Source organism: Anthonomus grandis, chromosome 10 (assembly GCF_022605725.1).
Source record: "Anthonomus grandis grandis chromosome 10, icAntGran1.3, whole genome shotgun sequence".
In the NCBI taxonomy this organism is placed as follows: Eukaryota; Metazoa; Arthropoda; class Insecta; order Coleoptera; family Curculionidae; genus Anthonomus; species Anthonomus grandis.
Window position 1 is genome coordinate 17,762,971 of NC_065555.1, and position 17,848 is coordinate 17,780,818.

Genomic DNA, 17,848 nt, shown 5'->3' on the forward strand with positions numbered 1-17,848 from the left:
CATAGGAACTTTTTTTGAAATCTTTCATAATTGTTTATATGGCGTTTATAAATTCGTGACCAAATACTACTTGAATATTCTAAGGACAGATCTCACAAGGGAACAATAAACGTTTACAATACACAATACTACTAAAGTCAGTGGCGAAGCGTGAACTTTTTTTTCGGGTAGACAAACAATAAAAATCGTTAATTAGAAAAAAATGTGTATTCAATATTATTCACTTTAATGAAATACAGAATGCAAGCGCATGAAATATTAACTCAAAGAGAAAAATTATGTAGTGATATAAAAAAGAAATAAATAATTACTACTAGCATAAAAAGATAGATAGATAAAAATAAATACTGCTTACAAAAAAACACAACTAAAATACAATTGCCAATATCGAACAGTCGTTCATAAATAACCACTAAAAAAACCTTTTTTATACACCCAAAAATAAAAATACTAACTATTAAATTACTACAGCAGGCGCCCCCACCAAATGCAGACAAAACTGAAGATGTATTGCGGCCGACCAGATCAAGCGTGTCCATAAACAATAACCCTCAACAGCATAATAAAAAAGCTGGTGGACTTCGATAGACAAAAGCTCGAATGTCTTCCCCGCGAGTAAATTTTGCATACGTAATAGGCTGAATGCGGCCGGACCTCTGTAGCCTATTTGATGCGTATTTGGTCCGATATGCTCCAAATTTCGGAAGACAAATATCAATGTGTCTTCCTGGGGTTCGTATACATTAATTGGGTGTCAGTCCTGTATTTTTATCAATCGGTGCGGCAGGCGGGGCGCGCCTTCGGATTAATCATGTTAAGATACTATAATAATAATAGTAAGGATAGCGACCAGTGGCGAAGCGTACGAGTAGACAAGGTAGACACTGTCTACCCAAAATTATCCAGTTATTTGTCAATAATTTATCACGTAATTATTTCATGTAATTGTTAAATTAAAATTTAAAAAAATAACACAGAACATAGTCGCTATCCTTACTATTATTATATAGTATCTAAACATGATTAATCCGAAGGCGCGCTCCGCCTGCCGCACCGATTAAGATGAAAATACAGGGCTGACACCCAATTAATGTAAACGAGCCCCAGGAAGACACACTGATATTTGTCTTCCGAAATTTGGAGCATATCGAACCAAATACCCATCAAGCAGGCTACAGAAGTCCGGCCGCATTTAGCCTATTACATGCAAAATTAACTCGCGGGGAAGACATTCGAGCTTTTGTCTATCGAAGTCGACCAGCTATTTTATTATGCTGTTGAGGGTTATTGTTTATGGACACGCTTGATCTGGTCGGCCGCAATACATCTTCAGTTTTGTCTGCATTTGGTGGGGGCGCGTGCTATAGTAATTTAATAATTAGTATTTTTATTTTTGGGTGTATAGAAAAGGTTTTTTTAGTGGTTATTTATGAACGACTGTTCGATATTGGCAATTGTATTTTGTTTTTTTGTAAGTAGTATTTATTTTTATCTATCTATCTTTTTATGCTAGTAGTAATTATTTATTTCTGTTTTATATCACATAATTTTTCTCTTTGAGTTAATATTTCATGCGCTTTCATACTGTATTTCATTAAAGTGAATAATATTGAATACACATTTTTTTCTAACTAACGATTTTTATTGTTTGTCTACCCGAAAAAAAAGTTCACGCTTCGCCACTGATAGCGACTACGTTCTGTGTTAATTTTTTTTTAATTTTAATTCAACAATTACATGAAATAATTACGTGATAAATTAATGACAAATAACTGGATAATTTTGGGTAGACAGTGTCTACCTTGTCTACTCGTACGCTTCGCCACTGACTAAAGTACTAAAGTCAGACATCAGACTGCTTGTCAAAAATCCCAACAGTCTTCGTGCTTTATTTGAAATAAAGTCATAATGGTTTTTAAAACTTTATCTCTTATTTTTAAAAGTTGGATCGGGAAACACTCCTAAATCTTTAAAGATAGTCATTGGTTCCAAAAAAGAGTTTTCAATATCTATATCTGAAGCATATAAATTAAAATAATAGCAGAGTTTGTATATGGGTGAGTTTTTGTAAAGGTTTGTACGGGGATGCGCTAAGTAAAACATTCTGGAATTATGAGAATTTAATCTGTTAATGGCAAAGGAGAGACGAAGAATGTCAAGACAATCAATATTGTTTTTCAATATTTTATAAATGGTTAACAAGAATATCTTAATTCTCCTCTTACTCAAAGAGAGCCTGACAAACACCGACAATAAGTGTTCATTGTCGCAACCTCTAGGGAGATAAACACCAAATTTCCTGTAATACACACACGTCAGAAACCTCCTTTGCAGCCCCTCAATCAGAGCCATCCAGACATTATATAGGGGACACCATATGATGGAGTTATACTCCAAGATTGGCAACACCAAGCTATCAAAAAGACGGAGGCTGACATCAATGCTAAGCTTCTTGGTGGCTCTAGCAATAAAGCCGGAAATCTTTTTGGCACAGTCAATCTCGGACAAAATGTGGGAAGAAAAAGATAAATTACTATCAAAAATAGCTCCTAAGTCCTTTTTTTGTTCGGTTACTCTTTGCTAAGACCCTTTGCTTTTTTTAATATTGCATATTAAGACGTTAATGGCCGCCAAAAATAAAAGGGGACCAAGATTGGAACCCTGAGGATCTCCAGAGGTCCTCTTACAGATAAATGACCTAGATCCCTTAACCTCAACGTATTGGAGCCTCTTACTCAAGTATGACCTAATCAATGCAATAATGTATGTAGCTACATCTAAGTCTGACAACGATTTTAAAATCATGTAGTGTCTTACTCTATCAAAAGCCTTTTCCATGTCAGTATATAACGTCAACTTGTGATTTTTGTTGACAGCTTCATGGACATATTGACAAAAGGCGGTGAGATTTGTCATGGTAGATTTTCTTGGTAAAAACCCGTGTTGACATGAAGTAATGCGGCTTGAGATGTCATGAAATAGACGCTCAAAGATAATCAACTCGAAGATCTTTGATATGGAGCTCATAATACTGATAGGGCGATAATTTTTTATTTCATGTCTAGAGCCGGATTTGTGACTAGGAAGAATTTTACTAATCTTCCACTTATCTGAAAAAGTTAAGGTTTTGATGATTAAATTAAAAAGATGTTTAAATGGTTGTAGAAAATAATCACGACAGCCCTTCACGATATATGCCGGAATGCCATCAGAGCCTATTGCTTCATTTGCTTTAATCCTGCTGACCGCTTTAAGAATTTCATCCTCGGAAATCATTTAGGTACAGAAAAATTACATTTATTTCCAACAGGTTTGTTACCCAATTACAGGAAAGAATAAAAAATAAAGAAACAATAAAAATATGTTGAAGTTTGTACTTCAGCACATGCAAAGCAAGAAAGAAAAAGAAAATAACAAAATATGTATAAAAATGTTATAAGTTACCTCGACAGCGGAGGTATCTTCGACACGTAGGTACATACTAGAATGGACCTTAAACTGTCAACAAAAATATCGCACCGTTTATGTAAATGATTATTAATATAATTCTGACACATTATAGTAATAGGGGATTTAAACAAAATATTAGTCCTAGCGGGATTTACCAAAAATAATTACAATGCCTAGAGTTTATTCTTGGTACCCGAAAATTTAATCTAGCCAAAAGGGTGGGACAGTCAATCTTGTTATGAATAAGGTTATATAAAAATTTTATGGAAAGAATTTCTCTCCTTTTTGCTAAGGGTATAATATTAAATTTATTTAAGTATATTTGACTATCCAAACCTCTTGCCGGAAAGGCACCTTCCTCTCTAAACCAGAGATACTTCATAAACTTGCGCTGAATTCGCTCAATATCATCTATCAGATCCGTATTCTAATTTTGAGCGTATGTAAGAGTAGTAAAGTATTAATATTTTCAAAATGCCGACAGTTTCGATAAATAAAACGCAAAAATTTGGCAGAGTCAGAAACTATTTTTGCTACATATTGGCTAAACTTAATTTCGCATCATAAGTAATTCCCCCATCAATCGCCTCATCTTCTTTGGCTAACACAACATTATTTGCTCTATAGTCACAAATGATCGGCAACAGTTTTCTAGAAAATTAGAGAATAGAGCATTTATTAATCTTTAAATATAGTCTATTGAAATGTGCAATGGCATCAATTCTCAACTTTATTAAGATTTACCTGAAGGAATTCGCAATTGTCTTCAGTATCTATTTTTGTGAACAATTTTATATCATAAATTTTTTATCGCAAAGAGTAAACTCTGACAAGACAGTAATTTGGCAAGATCATTTATAAATAATAAAAAGAGAAGCGGGCCCAAATTAGATCCTTGCAGAAAACTCCCGAGCACACTTCATGTGCAGGAGACTTAAAGCCTTCTTATTCCACAAATTGTTTACGACCTCGTAAATAAGATTTTATTAAAGCAACTAAATCCTTAGAAAGACCAAGAAATGTTAGCTTATGAAGAAGTACAAAGTGGTCAATTTGGTCAAAAGCTTTGCAGAAATCAAGGTATATTACATCAACCCCTCTATTATCCAAATGCTGAATAATCATTTAGGCAAGCCAAGGTTATTGTACAGGAGCGATTTTTGATGAAACCAAATTGATTAGGTGCTATGTCTAATTTGACATGGGCAAATATTCTATTATAAAGAACTATTTCAAAAAGTTTGGAGAAATTACATAAGATGTAATTTCAATATAGCTCGTTAATTTTGAATGTCATTCTTCAGTCCCTTTTTGAATATGGGGGATATTCTTGCAGTCTGCCTTTTATTGGGAAATACTGTTGAAGACAAGATAAGATTAAAAAAGACAAAACAACTTGGGATTTCCTTTCAAACCAGATTCCACATCCCTTAAATAGTCAGCATAGGCACCTTTAATTTTCATTTTTACTGCAGCTCTAGTGGCATATAAAGCAAATAAAGAAAATTGTAGACATTGTACTATTATAATTGATATACAATTTGAAGTTTGTAATAATGCTTATACCTCAATAATTTGTTATGTTTGTTTTGTCTCCTGCTTTGTATATAGGATTTACTATTGATGTTTTAAAGCATTGAACATGAGCAGTTTTAAACACTAAATTAATAATATGAATTAGGAAGAATAATGAAATTGTGATATTGTCTTAACACTATTTCATTTAAACCAGGTGAACAATTACTTTTTGAAGAATTTATGTGTTTTATTATTTAATTTTTATTAACTGGTTTTAGAAACATTTAATGTTTTATACTTAATTTTCAACAAGTTATTTGACTACAATCTTATTAGCCATGTAGTTTGTACATCTTTATCATTAACTGCATCAGATATGATTTTATACATCTTCCAGTCATGTTTGATTGATTTGGAATTTGTAAAAGCTAAATTTATGATTATTAATTGTTTTGTTAGGAAAATTTCTGTAATTGATGTAATTATCTCTATCTACAATATTCATCAAAAGGTTCTCGCTTTATTTTATTACGACATTTAATTGCTAATATAAGACCATTGGTAATCTATGGTTTCAGTTTCTTTTGTTCTGTACAGTAAATTGTTTTTATGATAGTAGATTTTTGAAAAAAAAGAACATTTTGTTGTTAATCACTACTAGAAAATGATCTGTAATGTCACTTTGCAAAATAAAACAGGTATCTTCCAACAAAGTTGTTAAGTAAAATCTGTATTGTTACAACAAAGTTGTTCTTAATTTGAGAAATATTTATGATTCTTACATGAACTGAGGGTTGGTCCATGCAGTGCTTACAAAACCATGAGTGAGACATAAAGATTAACATTCATAACTTCCCATTATTCAAATTCAAATATATTTATTGTCTAACAGGAATCTAATCCTAATCACAAGATAATATAGATAAGATAATATATCAAAATATAAGTAATAAACAATTCATATATGATGAAAAATAATAATAATCATATAAATATATAATTAATAGGTAATCATAAAATATGTTCAAGAAAAAAAATATATATAAGAGGCATATTAACTAAATAGATTAACGATATTATTTGACAATAATTTTTTTAAATGACGAGAAGACATATTAAGGAGATCAACATCCAGACTCAAATGAACCAAGTTAAACCAGGAGCATGCTCTGTATAAAGGCTCTTTCTTTGATAAATTTGTGCTATATGTTTGTAAGCAAAAATGTTTTGTTTTCTAGTATTAATGTAAGGCACAACAAAGTGTAGAGCTGCTAGCAATTCCGGGCAGTTAATACGACCATTACACAATTTGAACAGAAAAAGCAAACCTGCACCAATGGTTTCCTGATGAAGAGAAAGCATATTGAACCTGCTGAGTAACAAGTGCTGATGGTATCCTTGTTCCGGATAAATACCATTAGTTTTAAAAGCAATATGTTTCAGAAATTTATGTTGAACAAATTCAAGTCTAACAATGTGAACAGTATAGTTTGGATACCAGAGTGGAGCTGCATAAAGTAATCGCGATTTTATTAGGGAATGAAATAATGACACCCAAATCACGAACATAATCACAGTTAGAAAAAACTGTACCATTTAATATATAGTCAAAGCTAATTTCATTTTTTAGCAAAGAAATTGACATCTTTTTATACTTTTGAATATTGAGAGGAAGCCTATTCTTGCACCAGTTGTAGATTGAATTAATATCATTTTGGAGAAGTAAACAGTCATCCAATTAATTACAATGTGAAATAACTTTAGGTCGTCAGCAAACAGAAATTGCTTAAAATGTTAACAGATATGTCATTGATAAAAATGGAAAACAAAAAAGGAGCAAGGTTGCTACCCTGAGGAGCACCACTATATGCTTTATAAACATATGACCTAAACCCATTATACTCTACAAACTGGTGTCTATCCGCCAGATAGGAAGCAAAAAATTGTACAAGATTAGAATGAAAACCAAGCTTGATAAGTTTCTGAGCAAGAAATCCATGGTCCATCTTATTAAAGGCTTTCAGTGTAAATTACGTCTAGTTGACATTTATTATTTATAGCCTCATATGCAGTCTGAAGAAATGATGTTAGGTTAGTTCCTGTAGATCTAGATTGAAACCATGCTTGGTAAAATTAAATCTTTTACTTCGTGATCATATAGGCAAATTTCAAAGACCTTAGAGAAGTTTGATAGTATGGAAATTGGACAAAACTATCGTCCACCACATTTTTTTCTCCCGATTTAAAGATGAGACAAATTTCGGCAAATTGCCAATCTTTGGGAAAGGTGCTTGTACAGAGAGATAAATTAAAGATAGTACAGAGAGGCTTCACAAATGCAGAGGCACAATCACACAACAGATAGGATGGCACACCATCAAAACCAGAAGTTTATTCACTTTTAAGTTTTTTAAGAGAATTTAGCACATCTGCATGATTCAGTTTTGAAACTGCTATATTTTGAGAAAAGACATCATCATTAAATAAACTAGGGGAGGGTAGAGATTAATTAAAAACATTACCAAAAAAGTTGGCAAATACATTGACTATATCATCAGGGTTAGTTAAATATATATGTTAAAACTCATTGACCCAGGAATTCTAAACATTCTTTGCCTTTTTTTCGGGTCTTTTTTAAATATATTATTCAGTATTGACTATATAATCTTTATAAGCTAAATCGATACTTGATTTAATAGTGGATTTTAATGCTTTAAAGACATTGTAATCAACAATCGATTTTGTTTTTTTCCATCTATTATGTAGCCTAGATTTTTCCTTTAGGTCTTTAACAATTTGAGAGGTATACCAACTGGTATAATCATATTTGCTATTACGCCTTTTAAACAGACGGACTGATTGCGCAAAAGCTGTATTTAATTTAGTGTAGAAGCTAGATGCAGGGTCATTATTAACCCATTGGTGCATAGAGTCCCTTAAAAGCCACATCCATTTCAACGATAATGCTAATATTGATCGCAGTGACCGGCTTTACAAAATTCGCCCTCTACTGAACTCACTGAATTTCAAAAAACACGGAGGTTTGGATGAACATCTTTCAATTGATGAAAGCATGATACCCTACTATGGCAAACACTATGCCAAACAGTACATCAAGGGCAAGCCGATAAGGTTCGGCTTCAAAAACTGGGCAGTAGTAATGGATACATGATTTCTTTTGAGATTTACATTTCTTTTGAGATTACTTTTGAGACGTGGTTATGTCCTTACTACATAAATTGGAAGTGCCTTCTAACAAAGGATATAAAATTTTTTTGATAATTATTTTACAAGCCTGAGTTTACTGAACCATCTCTCAGAAAATAAAATTTGTGCAACGGTAACAGTAAGAGAGATTCGAACGGAAAAGTGTCCATTTCCTGAAAGTACTTCATGCAAATCAAAACCAAGGGCAAGCCACAGTTTTGTTTCTTGTGATAACGTTACTTTTGTACAATGGAAGGACAACAAGGTTGTGATATTGGGTACCAACTTCGAAAGTAATGACATTGTTACCACATCTAGATGGTGTAAGGAAACTAAAACTAAAAAACAAATTCCACAACCAAAAATTATAGCTGGATACAATAAACAAGGTATACAATAAATAAGGAGTTGATAAAATGGATGGGCTGATTGCTTTGTATAGGACAAGAATGTGACAGCGAAAATGGTATTGGCCAATAGTTTCATATTTATTAGATGCAAGCATCTCAAATGGATGGGTACTTATGAAAAAGCTAAGACCAAATGATGCAAAATGTGCCTCCTTACTAGAATTTTGGAGCTATATCGCCCTAAGTTTTTTACAGTTCTATGGTAAAAAACCAAGTAGAGGAAAAACTATGCTTCCAGTTCATAAAGCCTCTAGATTTGATAATATAGGACATTTAATTTGGTACAATGAATCTGATCAAAGGTGCCAAGTATGCAAGAAAAAAAGTAACTTTATATGTGTAAAATGTGACTGTGGACTTCATCCAAAAAATTGTTTCGAAAATTACGAATCACAACACACTTGTTGATTGTTGTTGATTTTTGTATTTTTTTTTATATCTTATTTAAGTCATTTAACTAATTCATAAAGAAAAAATACATAAAAAACAATTTTTATAAGTTCATGCACTAATGGGTTAATGTCAACTATATCATGCAAGAAGTCCCATTGGATCTCAAAAATAAGCTGATATAACAATGTAAAGATTGGCTTTTCTAAAGTTATAGCCCACACTCTGAGACTTAGCCTCAAACTTCCTTTGACTCTGGATATCAACTCTTACAAAAATAGAAATAGCAGGATGATAAGAGTTTTCAGGAACTAGTGGGAAACCCTCAGTAACCTGACATATACAATTGATGATACCAGGATAGTAATAATAGAACACCCAATAATAGTACCAGGCCAAGGATTCTGTTGTGAGTATTTGAGATAGTGTTATATGTTATTAGTGATGCATGTCAAAAAATGACAAAAAATCATGTAATAATGGTATTTTGCCATCAACACCCTGTACTGGTACCTGCAAATTAATCTTAATATCTATTAACGATTAGACCTTTTGGTTTTGTACACAATTTAGAGTTGAGATATAGTCAAAAAGAGCCTGATACAATACCGTGGGTGAGTTGGGTGGCACAAAACAATTGATGGCATTAATATTGATGTTCATATATTGTACCTATAGATCTCATATACTTGGCCAAACTTCTTGAGTACTGGGAAAACCATTCAACTTCACTCCTGCTCAAATTAGTTTTGATATCTGCAGGTAATACACTGCCAAATTCCCATCTCATTTCTCGTAACATCCTTATGCGGTTATAATGGTAGGCTATGAGACATCTTATGTTTCTTTTTACTGCTGCAGCACCTACCCTCAAAGTTGGATATAAGGCATTGTTATAGTTTGCTATGCCGCTTTCATTTACTACTACTGATCTAAAATTCATGAAACCTGTTAGTAATTAACCTTAAGGGGACTTAATAAGCCTACTTACCCATCTTTCTTGTTTTGTTCGTGTAACTGCTTTACTTCTGTACAGACTTCTTTCACTAAATCTAGCTAAAAAAAACTGTCTAGTAGTAATATTGATGTTAAAGGTAAATAAAAAATTTATTATTAGCTTACATTGTAAGGAGGCAACACATCTTCACAACGGGAGACTTCTTTTATTAAATTGCATGCTTTTTCGGCAAACATTTTAAAAATTCGTTGAGGTTTCGGGCAATAATATCAATAGCAAGTCTAACCTCAAATATATTTTAAATGTCAAAGTTTCGCGCCAAATGCTGCCATTTGTCACGCGCATCAGCTGTTACTTGTCAAATATAATTGACATGTGACGTTGACAAAACATGCAGGACCGGATTTGTCTCCGATAAAATTTGATTAGCCAAAGAATATTCCGGGCGGTGCCACCAGAGGTAAACATAATATTATTAAGGATATTATAAATCTGAATAATTATTATTCTTTTCCCACATAAGGTGTAGAAAAAAATCCTCTCTAGTTACCCATTTAAGACTTCTTGGAAAAAAGGTTTTCTAGGAATTTCATCTACTTTCACGGTATGAATCATTAAAGAAAAACTTTCTGAAACATTATTATTCTGCTATTTTAGACCAAATATTTCTTATACAAAATGTGGAAAGCAGCTGCGGGACAACAGGTAAACATAAAAGATAACCAGGACGATGATGAATGGGAAACGGACCCAGATTTCATCAATGATGTCACAGAAGAACAGCAAAGATGGGGCTCTACAACAGTCCAAGGAAGTGGGCGGACTGCTGGTGCAATAGAGTAAGCCATTCCTTATCTTTCTTTTTATCTCTTTAAGTTGTGTTCCAAAAAGCCATTTTATTATTACATTTTTCATAGCATGGAAAAACTGAGGCGTGAAACTGAAGAATCAGATGTCCAGAAAAAGAAAAAAGCTTTAGAAGAAGCACCTGATAATCCAGCTATTGGCTATGGTGGTAAGTTTGGCATCCAAAAGGATCGAATGGATAAATCTGCAGTGGGGCATGAATATGTGGGAAAAGTTGAGAAGCATGCATCCCAAAAGGATTATTCTACAGGATTCGGTGGCAAATTTGGGGTACAAGAGGATAGGGTTGATAAGGTAGGTGTATTTTTTTTAAATTAGTAGTCTCATTATCTTATGCTGGTTGGAATTTAATTATATTTATCACAGAAATGTTGCAATATATGTAGTTTTTGCACAATTAATTCTAGTGTGCAGTAAGTTGGGATTATAAAGAAAAGATTGAAAAACATGCATCTCAAAAGGACTATTCCACAGGATTTGGTGGTAAATTCGGGGTGCAAACAGATAGAGTTGATAAGGTAAAAAATAAAATAAGTGGTTATGGTGTTGGGAATGTAATTGCTAACTATTCATCTAACAATTCATCCGGTTTTTGTCTACTTCATATAGAAATTCTGACATTGGATTCCTAACTGGTTCGAAGCAAAAATTTCAGTTCAACGTTTTTGTTTTATTTATATTTTACATTACCTAAAAATGGAAAATGTAAAATCTATGACCAAAAAACAAATAATTAACATCTGATAATTATCAAAATTGGTTTTATTTAGGTTTTACATTTGTCTCAAGAACTATTGTATTTATAAATAAAAATTTATGTTTAAGAATTTTGCTGTCATTATAATCAATAACACCTCTACAAAAGGACAAAGCGCTCCAAAAAATTTTGTTCGTGACGTCACACGTTTGGGCCATGCACTTCGGGTTGATTTTCGCGTGAATTCAGCTGTTGACGCTGCCGGTGTTCGTCCACGGAAGGCTGCCTGCAACGCTGCCAGACTTTGCAGATTGCCGTGAACGTTAGGATGATCTATTACTATCTTAAAATAATTCAATCTATATCTTTAACTGCTCTTACTTTACAATTTAGTTAAAAAAAAAAGAGTGCATCCTTATTTCTCTTTTTATAATTTAAACTTCCATTTTTTCAAATTGTATCATTTATCTAATACCTTGTTACTTGCCAATAGGAGTTCTTTCTATATAAATGTGACAACGGCGCATCTACTAGTTGTGCCACCTGATGAAACGAGAGGTTAGGTTTAGTATTCATTTCTCTATGGGTTTAGGTTGTTTATATTTATGTTCTGTGGTTGCCGGTATTTCTGACGAGATCCCCAGTAAGCATTAGCCCATTTTTGTGTTTTTTTCTAAAATCGGAACTGTTTATTTCTGCGAAACGTGTATGTTATATTTATGTAAACTCTTCGCGTACTTTTAAATCGCAAAATCGTAATTTCGGACTAGAAAAATCCTCGAAAAAACCGGTTCTCGGTCGCGGTTTTATTTGTTTATATCAGATTTTAATACTTTAGTTCGTGTTTAATTTAATGTTTTTCTCCTAGTTCGGCTTGTAGTTTATACCAGAGTGTAAATATGCCTCAAAAGTGTTGTGTTCCGGGTTGTAACGGAAACCATAAAAACGGACCCAAAGTGCATGTCTTCGGTTTTCCTAAGGATATACCTAAATCTAAGGGGAAAATGGGTAAAAGCCATACACAAAGATGACTTTGAGCCCACAAACAACACCAAAGTATGTGAAGCTCATTTTCCTGAAGGTAGTATAATAAAGAGTACTTTATTATACGTTTTATTATACATATTAAGTTCAAGATTCCAACACAGGTAAAATTTTTACAATAGAATTACTAAAACCATGACTGAAACTTTTGAAACTTTTTTGTATAGCGAGCCAGTTTATGTTTTAACATCAAAATTTAAAACTCCATATACTTCCCATAGTTTAGATGATTTATATGCAATACTTGAAGCAATAGACCTTACTATTATTACCCTGCCTTTGAAGGAAAATGTTACCAATAATGACAACACCGACTGTGACTTAAATCTGCCACCTACAAATACTGCTACCGAGACTGCTACCAATACCCTTGGCAATACTATTCTCGATCATGCCAAACCATCAAATGACATAAATAAAATGAAACGTGTGTTCGATTTTGTGTCAAACATACTAAAAAGTTTTAAAAACATTGAAGACAACAAAATAGTGCATTCTTTAGATTTTATTTGTGAACAATTAGCTTTGCTTACAAAGGAAAGGTACAGATATTCAAGTAGTACAATAATTTTGACTTCTATAATCTATACTATTAGTCCTCATGCATACAAGTATTTGAGAGATTATGCATCCCTAATTTTACCACATCCTCAAACTACATGACAAAACACAACACATGACTGATCCCCACATAGATGAAAAAAAAATGTTTTTAACTTATGCCCGAAATGTGTTTAGTTTACTAAAGGATCATGGGAGATTTGTGACATTACTTTTTGATGAAATTCATATTGACCCTTACATGGACTATAAAGGTGGTAATATCACTGGAACATCAGTCAATAATAAGTCTCTAGCTTCCTCGGCATTTACCTTCATGATTACAAGTGTATGCTCCAGCTTGAAGGAAGTAGTTCACATAGCTCCCATCTCCAAAATTACATCAGACATACTTTATAATTTTATTAAGACTATTAATTATTGAAAATTTAGAGGAGATTGGGTACATAGTTTTTTAATAGTGTGATAATAATGCCATTAACAGGAAAGCCATTAGTCATTTTTCCACTGCAGACCAACTTAGCATTGTTTATCCTTATCCGATAGATAATCAGAGACCATTATTTTACCTATTTGACACAGTTCACTTACTTAAATGTGTATTTAATAATTGGCTTAACTCTAAACCAGACCAAAAATTTTATTTTCCTGATTTTGACACCTCGAAGAAAAATTGTGCTTCTTTTTCTGCAATTAACAAATTACATGAACTGGAGTATACCTAAGCTTTTTAAGCTTTTAAAGTCAATATATGTATTTATGTGTATATAATAACATTTTTTACTACTTAGTGGTATAAAAAAAATAAAAAAATACCTAAATACATATGTTGAATTTTGGCGCAGATGTAGGGGAGTTGGGAGTCTGCATTTAATATTACACTATAATATTTAACCTGACATTCAACCAGAACTAAAACATACCTTTGAATGTTTCCTGAACTCTATTCTATTCCTAGCATTTTTTAAAATAAGCCAAATATTGAGATATTAGCATATGAAATCCCTTGGTTTTTAAAAATCGGTGGCCCACATCGATGACGTCACGCGCCAAGCACTAAGGCCTTGTCTTTGAGTGGGTGTTGTTATAATAAGCCTAATAGAGGCAAAATCAAAACTAGGAACTTCATTTCAGTGGCGGCTGGTTGTATAAAGCAAGTGAGTCTGGGCCCCATCTGTGAAAATTCCATTATAAAATTATTTTGAAATAATATTTATATTCTAACATATTAATCATATTATTTTTAAATGTATTATATTCATTTTAAATGTATAACCAAAATTCTAAAATATAAATTGTAAAATTAATGTCTTAAATTTGGCATACAAACCTTCAGAAAACTGTATTCTAAACTCTAATTCCTGTTTTAGAAGAATAATTATTTGGATTTTTTTTTAACAGTAAGACAGAAATTATTAATATATATTTTAAATTTTCAATAATAAGAGCAACAAGAGAAGTACAAGGTTTTTCACAAGATCAATTTTGAGATATTTGCATATACAAATTCACTTTTCCAACTTTTGCAGAATAAGAGCCTATATATAATGTACTATTTCAATCAAATAAAAATTGCTGCTTAACGAATTTCTGAATTAAGAAACGCCGATATATTTAAAGATTATTTTACTTGGTCAAAAAAAACATAAGTGCCAAGAAAACAGAATAGTAGAAACTAAACAACAGATTGCATTTGTGTACCATTATGTAGGTACTCATTTTGATAATGTTCACAAATTGAATTTTCTTTCTTCAGAGATACTTCAAAATTTAATGATTTATTAAGAAATTTCCTGAAAGGTATTTAATGAATGTTTAATAAAGATGTACCCAAATGTTTTTGAAAAGAACCAATTAAAAAATGAACTTAGTGTAATGCAGGGATTTCGAAATCTAGATGTTCAACAAATGTTGGGAAGTATTATACAAAGAATTTAAAATTATCTCTTCAGAACCATACAAACTGTTTTGCCTAGTGTTATAACCACTTCCGCAACAAGTGGGTATAAAGGAATTTTTCTTATCTTAAGAGAATTAAAACTTATTTAAGTAATTCAAAGACTCAAGATCGCCTTACGGATTTAGCAGTAAAGGCTATTGAGAAAGGAATTCTACACAGTATAAGTGATCTGATGAGATTTATGACGACATAACAAATAAATTTGCAAATTTCAAAGACAGGTCAATAGATTTATATAGAATATATAAGAAGTGGAAAAATTAAATTAGGAGTAAGAATTTGTTTGTTCTTTTGTTCTGTTGTACTTGATCATAATGTTAATCGTTAACGTTATCTGTTATATTTTTGTGTTTAATAATTATTTTTGAGTTTCATTTTTTTGGATTTTTTCATTTTCATTGGCGATGAACTCTATAGAAAAAGGTCAACAAGTCATGGAATCATTCTTGTGGTCTACCACCAAGGTGACTTGCAAATTTTTCTTTTTTTGGGCCTCATACATGTTTTAAATACCACAAGCCGCCACTGCTTTATGGTAATTGTGTTGTCCAGCTTTGTTTGTTTAAGACAATCTATTTTCCTTTTTTGTAAAGTGTGTTAATTCCACACTCTCCAATTTACTGTGTTAATACTGTAATCACACTAACAACTAACTAATGTTATTTTTTTTATATTGCCATACCTATTCCCTATTCTTTTAGTCAACATGCACACATATTATGTAAGAAATTGCATTTATTACTCTTACTATTTAACTATATATCTATTTACAAAAATGGCAAAAAGGTTGTTTAAAAACAATTTTAAAAAGATACAGGTTTAACTCCATGTGTAAAGTAAATTACAAAACTCAATGAAAAAAACAAAATAATAAAATAAAAAAAAATCCAAATTCAAATTATCTATAAATATACATATTTACAAAATAATACCAGATTATCTATATTACTCATAACATAATCCTATACTATTCCACACACACGCCGTACACATACAGTGGTGACCAAAAGTATGGAAACTTTTTTAATTTGTATTTTTTTTTAAGAAACCAGGAACTATAATAAAGTTACTCATATTGTGATAAAGTATATATAATATATTGTCTAACTAAACATATTAATTTAAAATTAAACGTATTATAAAAAGAAAATTAAATAAAATTAATATTTTCTTGGCCAAAAGTTTGGAAACTGAAGAAAGTTATTTATATAAATTACATCTAAATCAAAATCTGCTAATATTTTGTGGCATATCCCTCCGAATTTATTACTTCTCTACATCTTTGTGGCATAGAATCGACAAGTCTTGCACAGTCTTCACTGGAAATGGCAGCCCACTCAGTTTGCAGTATTTCCCACAGTTGAGCCTTGTTTGAAATCGAATGGTTTCGAATCTTCCTGTCCAAATGTCCTATTCCAATTTTGGTGAGACCAGGTAAGATGATCTCGTGCAAATTTCAAGTGATCCCTTCTATTTTTCTTTGATATTAGTGGTTTCTTTACAGCAACTCTTCCAAAAGGCCCCACTTCATTTAGCCTTCTTCGCACCGTGCGAGCAGACACAGAAATCCCCATTTCACTCATTTCTTATATATTCTTTTCATTACCTTCATAGCTCTTTTGGACAACTTTTTTGGTCTTCCTTGCTTGTGGGCTACCGAAACATATCCTCTCTCTTCAAATTTTTTAATTATTTTTGAAACAGTGCCTTTTAAAATGTTTAAATTTTTACTTATTCCAATTTGTTTATAACCCTTCTGGTATAGTTCAAATATTTTACTTTTTAAATCACTAGATAAGTATTTACACTTAGGCATGATGCCTGTCTTCACTCAAACAAAATCGTACCGTTAAACAGCTTGTAGTAAACAATAATTATGATTTTATTAAAGGTTTCCATACATTTGGCGACAGAGAAATAACACCTCTTTCATCAAAACTAATAAACAACATTCTTTTGCTTTACCTCCATTAGAATTTCTTTATTTGCTGATAAGCTGTTTATTTATATTTTTGACAGTTTTCGCATTGCGATATTTTCTGCATTTTTTGAAAAAGTTTAAAGTTTCCATACTTTTGGCCACCACTGTATATGTATAATGACATTACTAGCATAATAAATAGCTACTATAACAACGCAATAACGCTCAGTGCCAAATGAATGCGATAAAAATTTAACAGGGAATCATTCTATTCTCGTAAAAATTTCTTATAAAAATACTTAAATCCGCCTAATGATATTTTTTTGAATCTTTCAGGAATTTGGTTATATACGATATATATGTTAAATGAAAAAGATCGTTCGTAAAAAGAAAATTTCAATTTCAAAAAGACAATAAGTTTTTTTTTGAAAACATCATTTATTTATTTCAAACCTTACAAACTTTAATACTGTGATGATAAGAAACTAGTTCACTAAACAGTGCTGAGTGCTTTTCTAATTGAGCTCTGAATTTGAGATACACTCTACAACTTTTACTTTAACAGTGTTGAAGAAATTCTACACTCTAAAAAATCTTTAGATATAACCTTAACTTTATAAATAAACTGTAACTTTCTATATGCCTAATATTTTCATAAGTTACTGGCTTGTACCACAACATTGTTTAAGTCTATATTCGTTATTACAGGGACTCCATAAATATTTTCTTTCATGAATAATATTTGACATAGTAATATTTATATTCAATTTTTATGATTTACATAACGTTTTGTGAATTAGCTATACTTGTTCTAAATTAAATATTACATTAATTTTTGGTATCTTAAGTCCTCCATATAAAGTCT

The 17,848-nt window shown here is 31.7% G+C and overlaps 2 protein-coding genes across 4 annotated transcripts in view; one reads left to right on the forward strand and one right to left on the reverse strand.

Annotated features, from left to right (window-relative positions):
* Positions 1 to 10,260, reverse strand: part of LOC126740893 (DNA replication complex GINS protein PSF1-like) — a 12,102-nt gene extending 1,842 nt beyond the window's left edge. Inside the window, exons 1-3 of the mRNA XM_050447066.1 lie at positions 10,098 to 10,260; positions 9,967 to 10,031; positions 9,648 to 9,907 (exon numbers count right to left, since the gene is read on the reverse strand). Of these exons, the coding sequence (XP_050303023.1) occupies positions 9,648 to 9,907; positions 9,967 to 10,031; positions 10,098 to 10,169 (397 nt within the window). The 5' untranslated portion in view covers positions 10,170 to 10,260. The remainder of the gene's footprint in view (positions 1 to 9,647; positions 9,908 to 9,966; positions 10,032 to 10,097) is intronic.
* A 42-nt stretch (positions 10,261 to 10,302) lies between these two features.
* Positions 10,303 to 17,848, forward strand: part of LOC126740891 (src substrate cortactin) — a 41,138-nt gene continuing 33,592 nt past the window's right edge. The window contains exons 1-5 of one of the 3 annotated variants that reach the window (XM_050447061.1): positions 10,317 to 10,393; positions 10,457 to 10,537; positions 10,591 to 10,772; positions 10,851 to 11,094; positions 11,208 to 11,318. In XM_050447061.1, the coding sequence (XP_050303018.1) occupies positions 10,612 to 10,772; positions 10,851 to 11,094; positions 11,208 to 11,318 (516 nt within the window). In that variant the 5' untranslated portion in view covers positions 10,317 to 10,393; positions 10,457 to 10,537; positions 10,591 to 10,611. Of the gene's footprint in view, positions 10,394 to 10,456; positions 10,538 to 10,590; positions 10,773 to 10,850; positions 11,095 to 11,207; positions 11,319 to 17,848 lie in introns of all 3 variants that reach the window. The other 2 variants (XM_050447062.1, XM_050447063.1) reach the window with 2 other exon arrangements.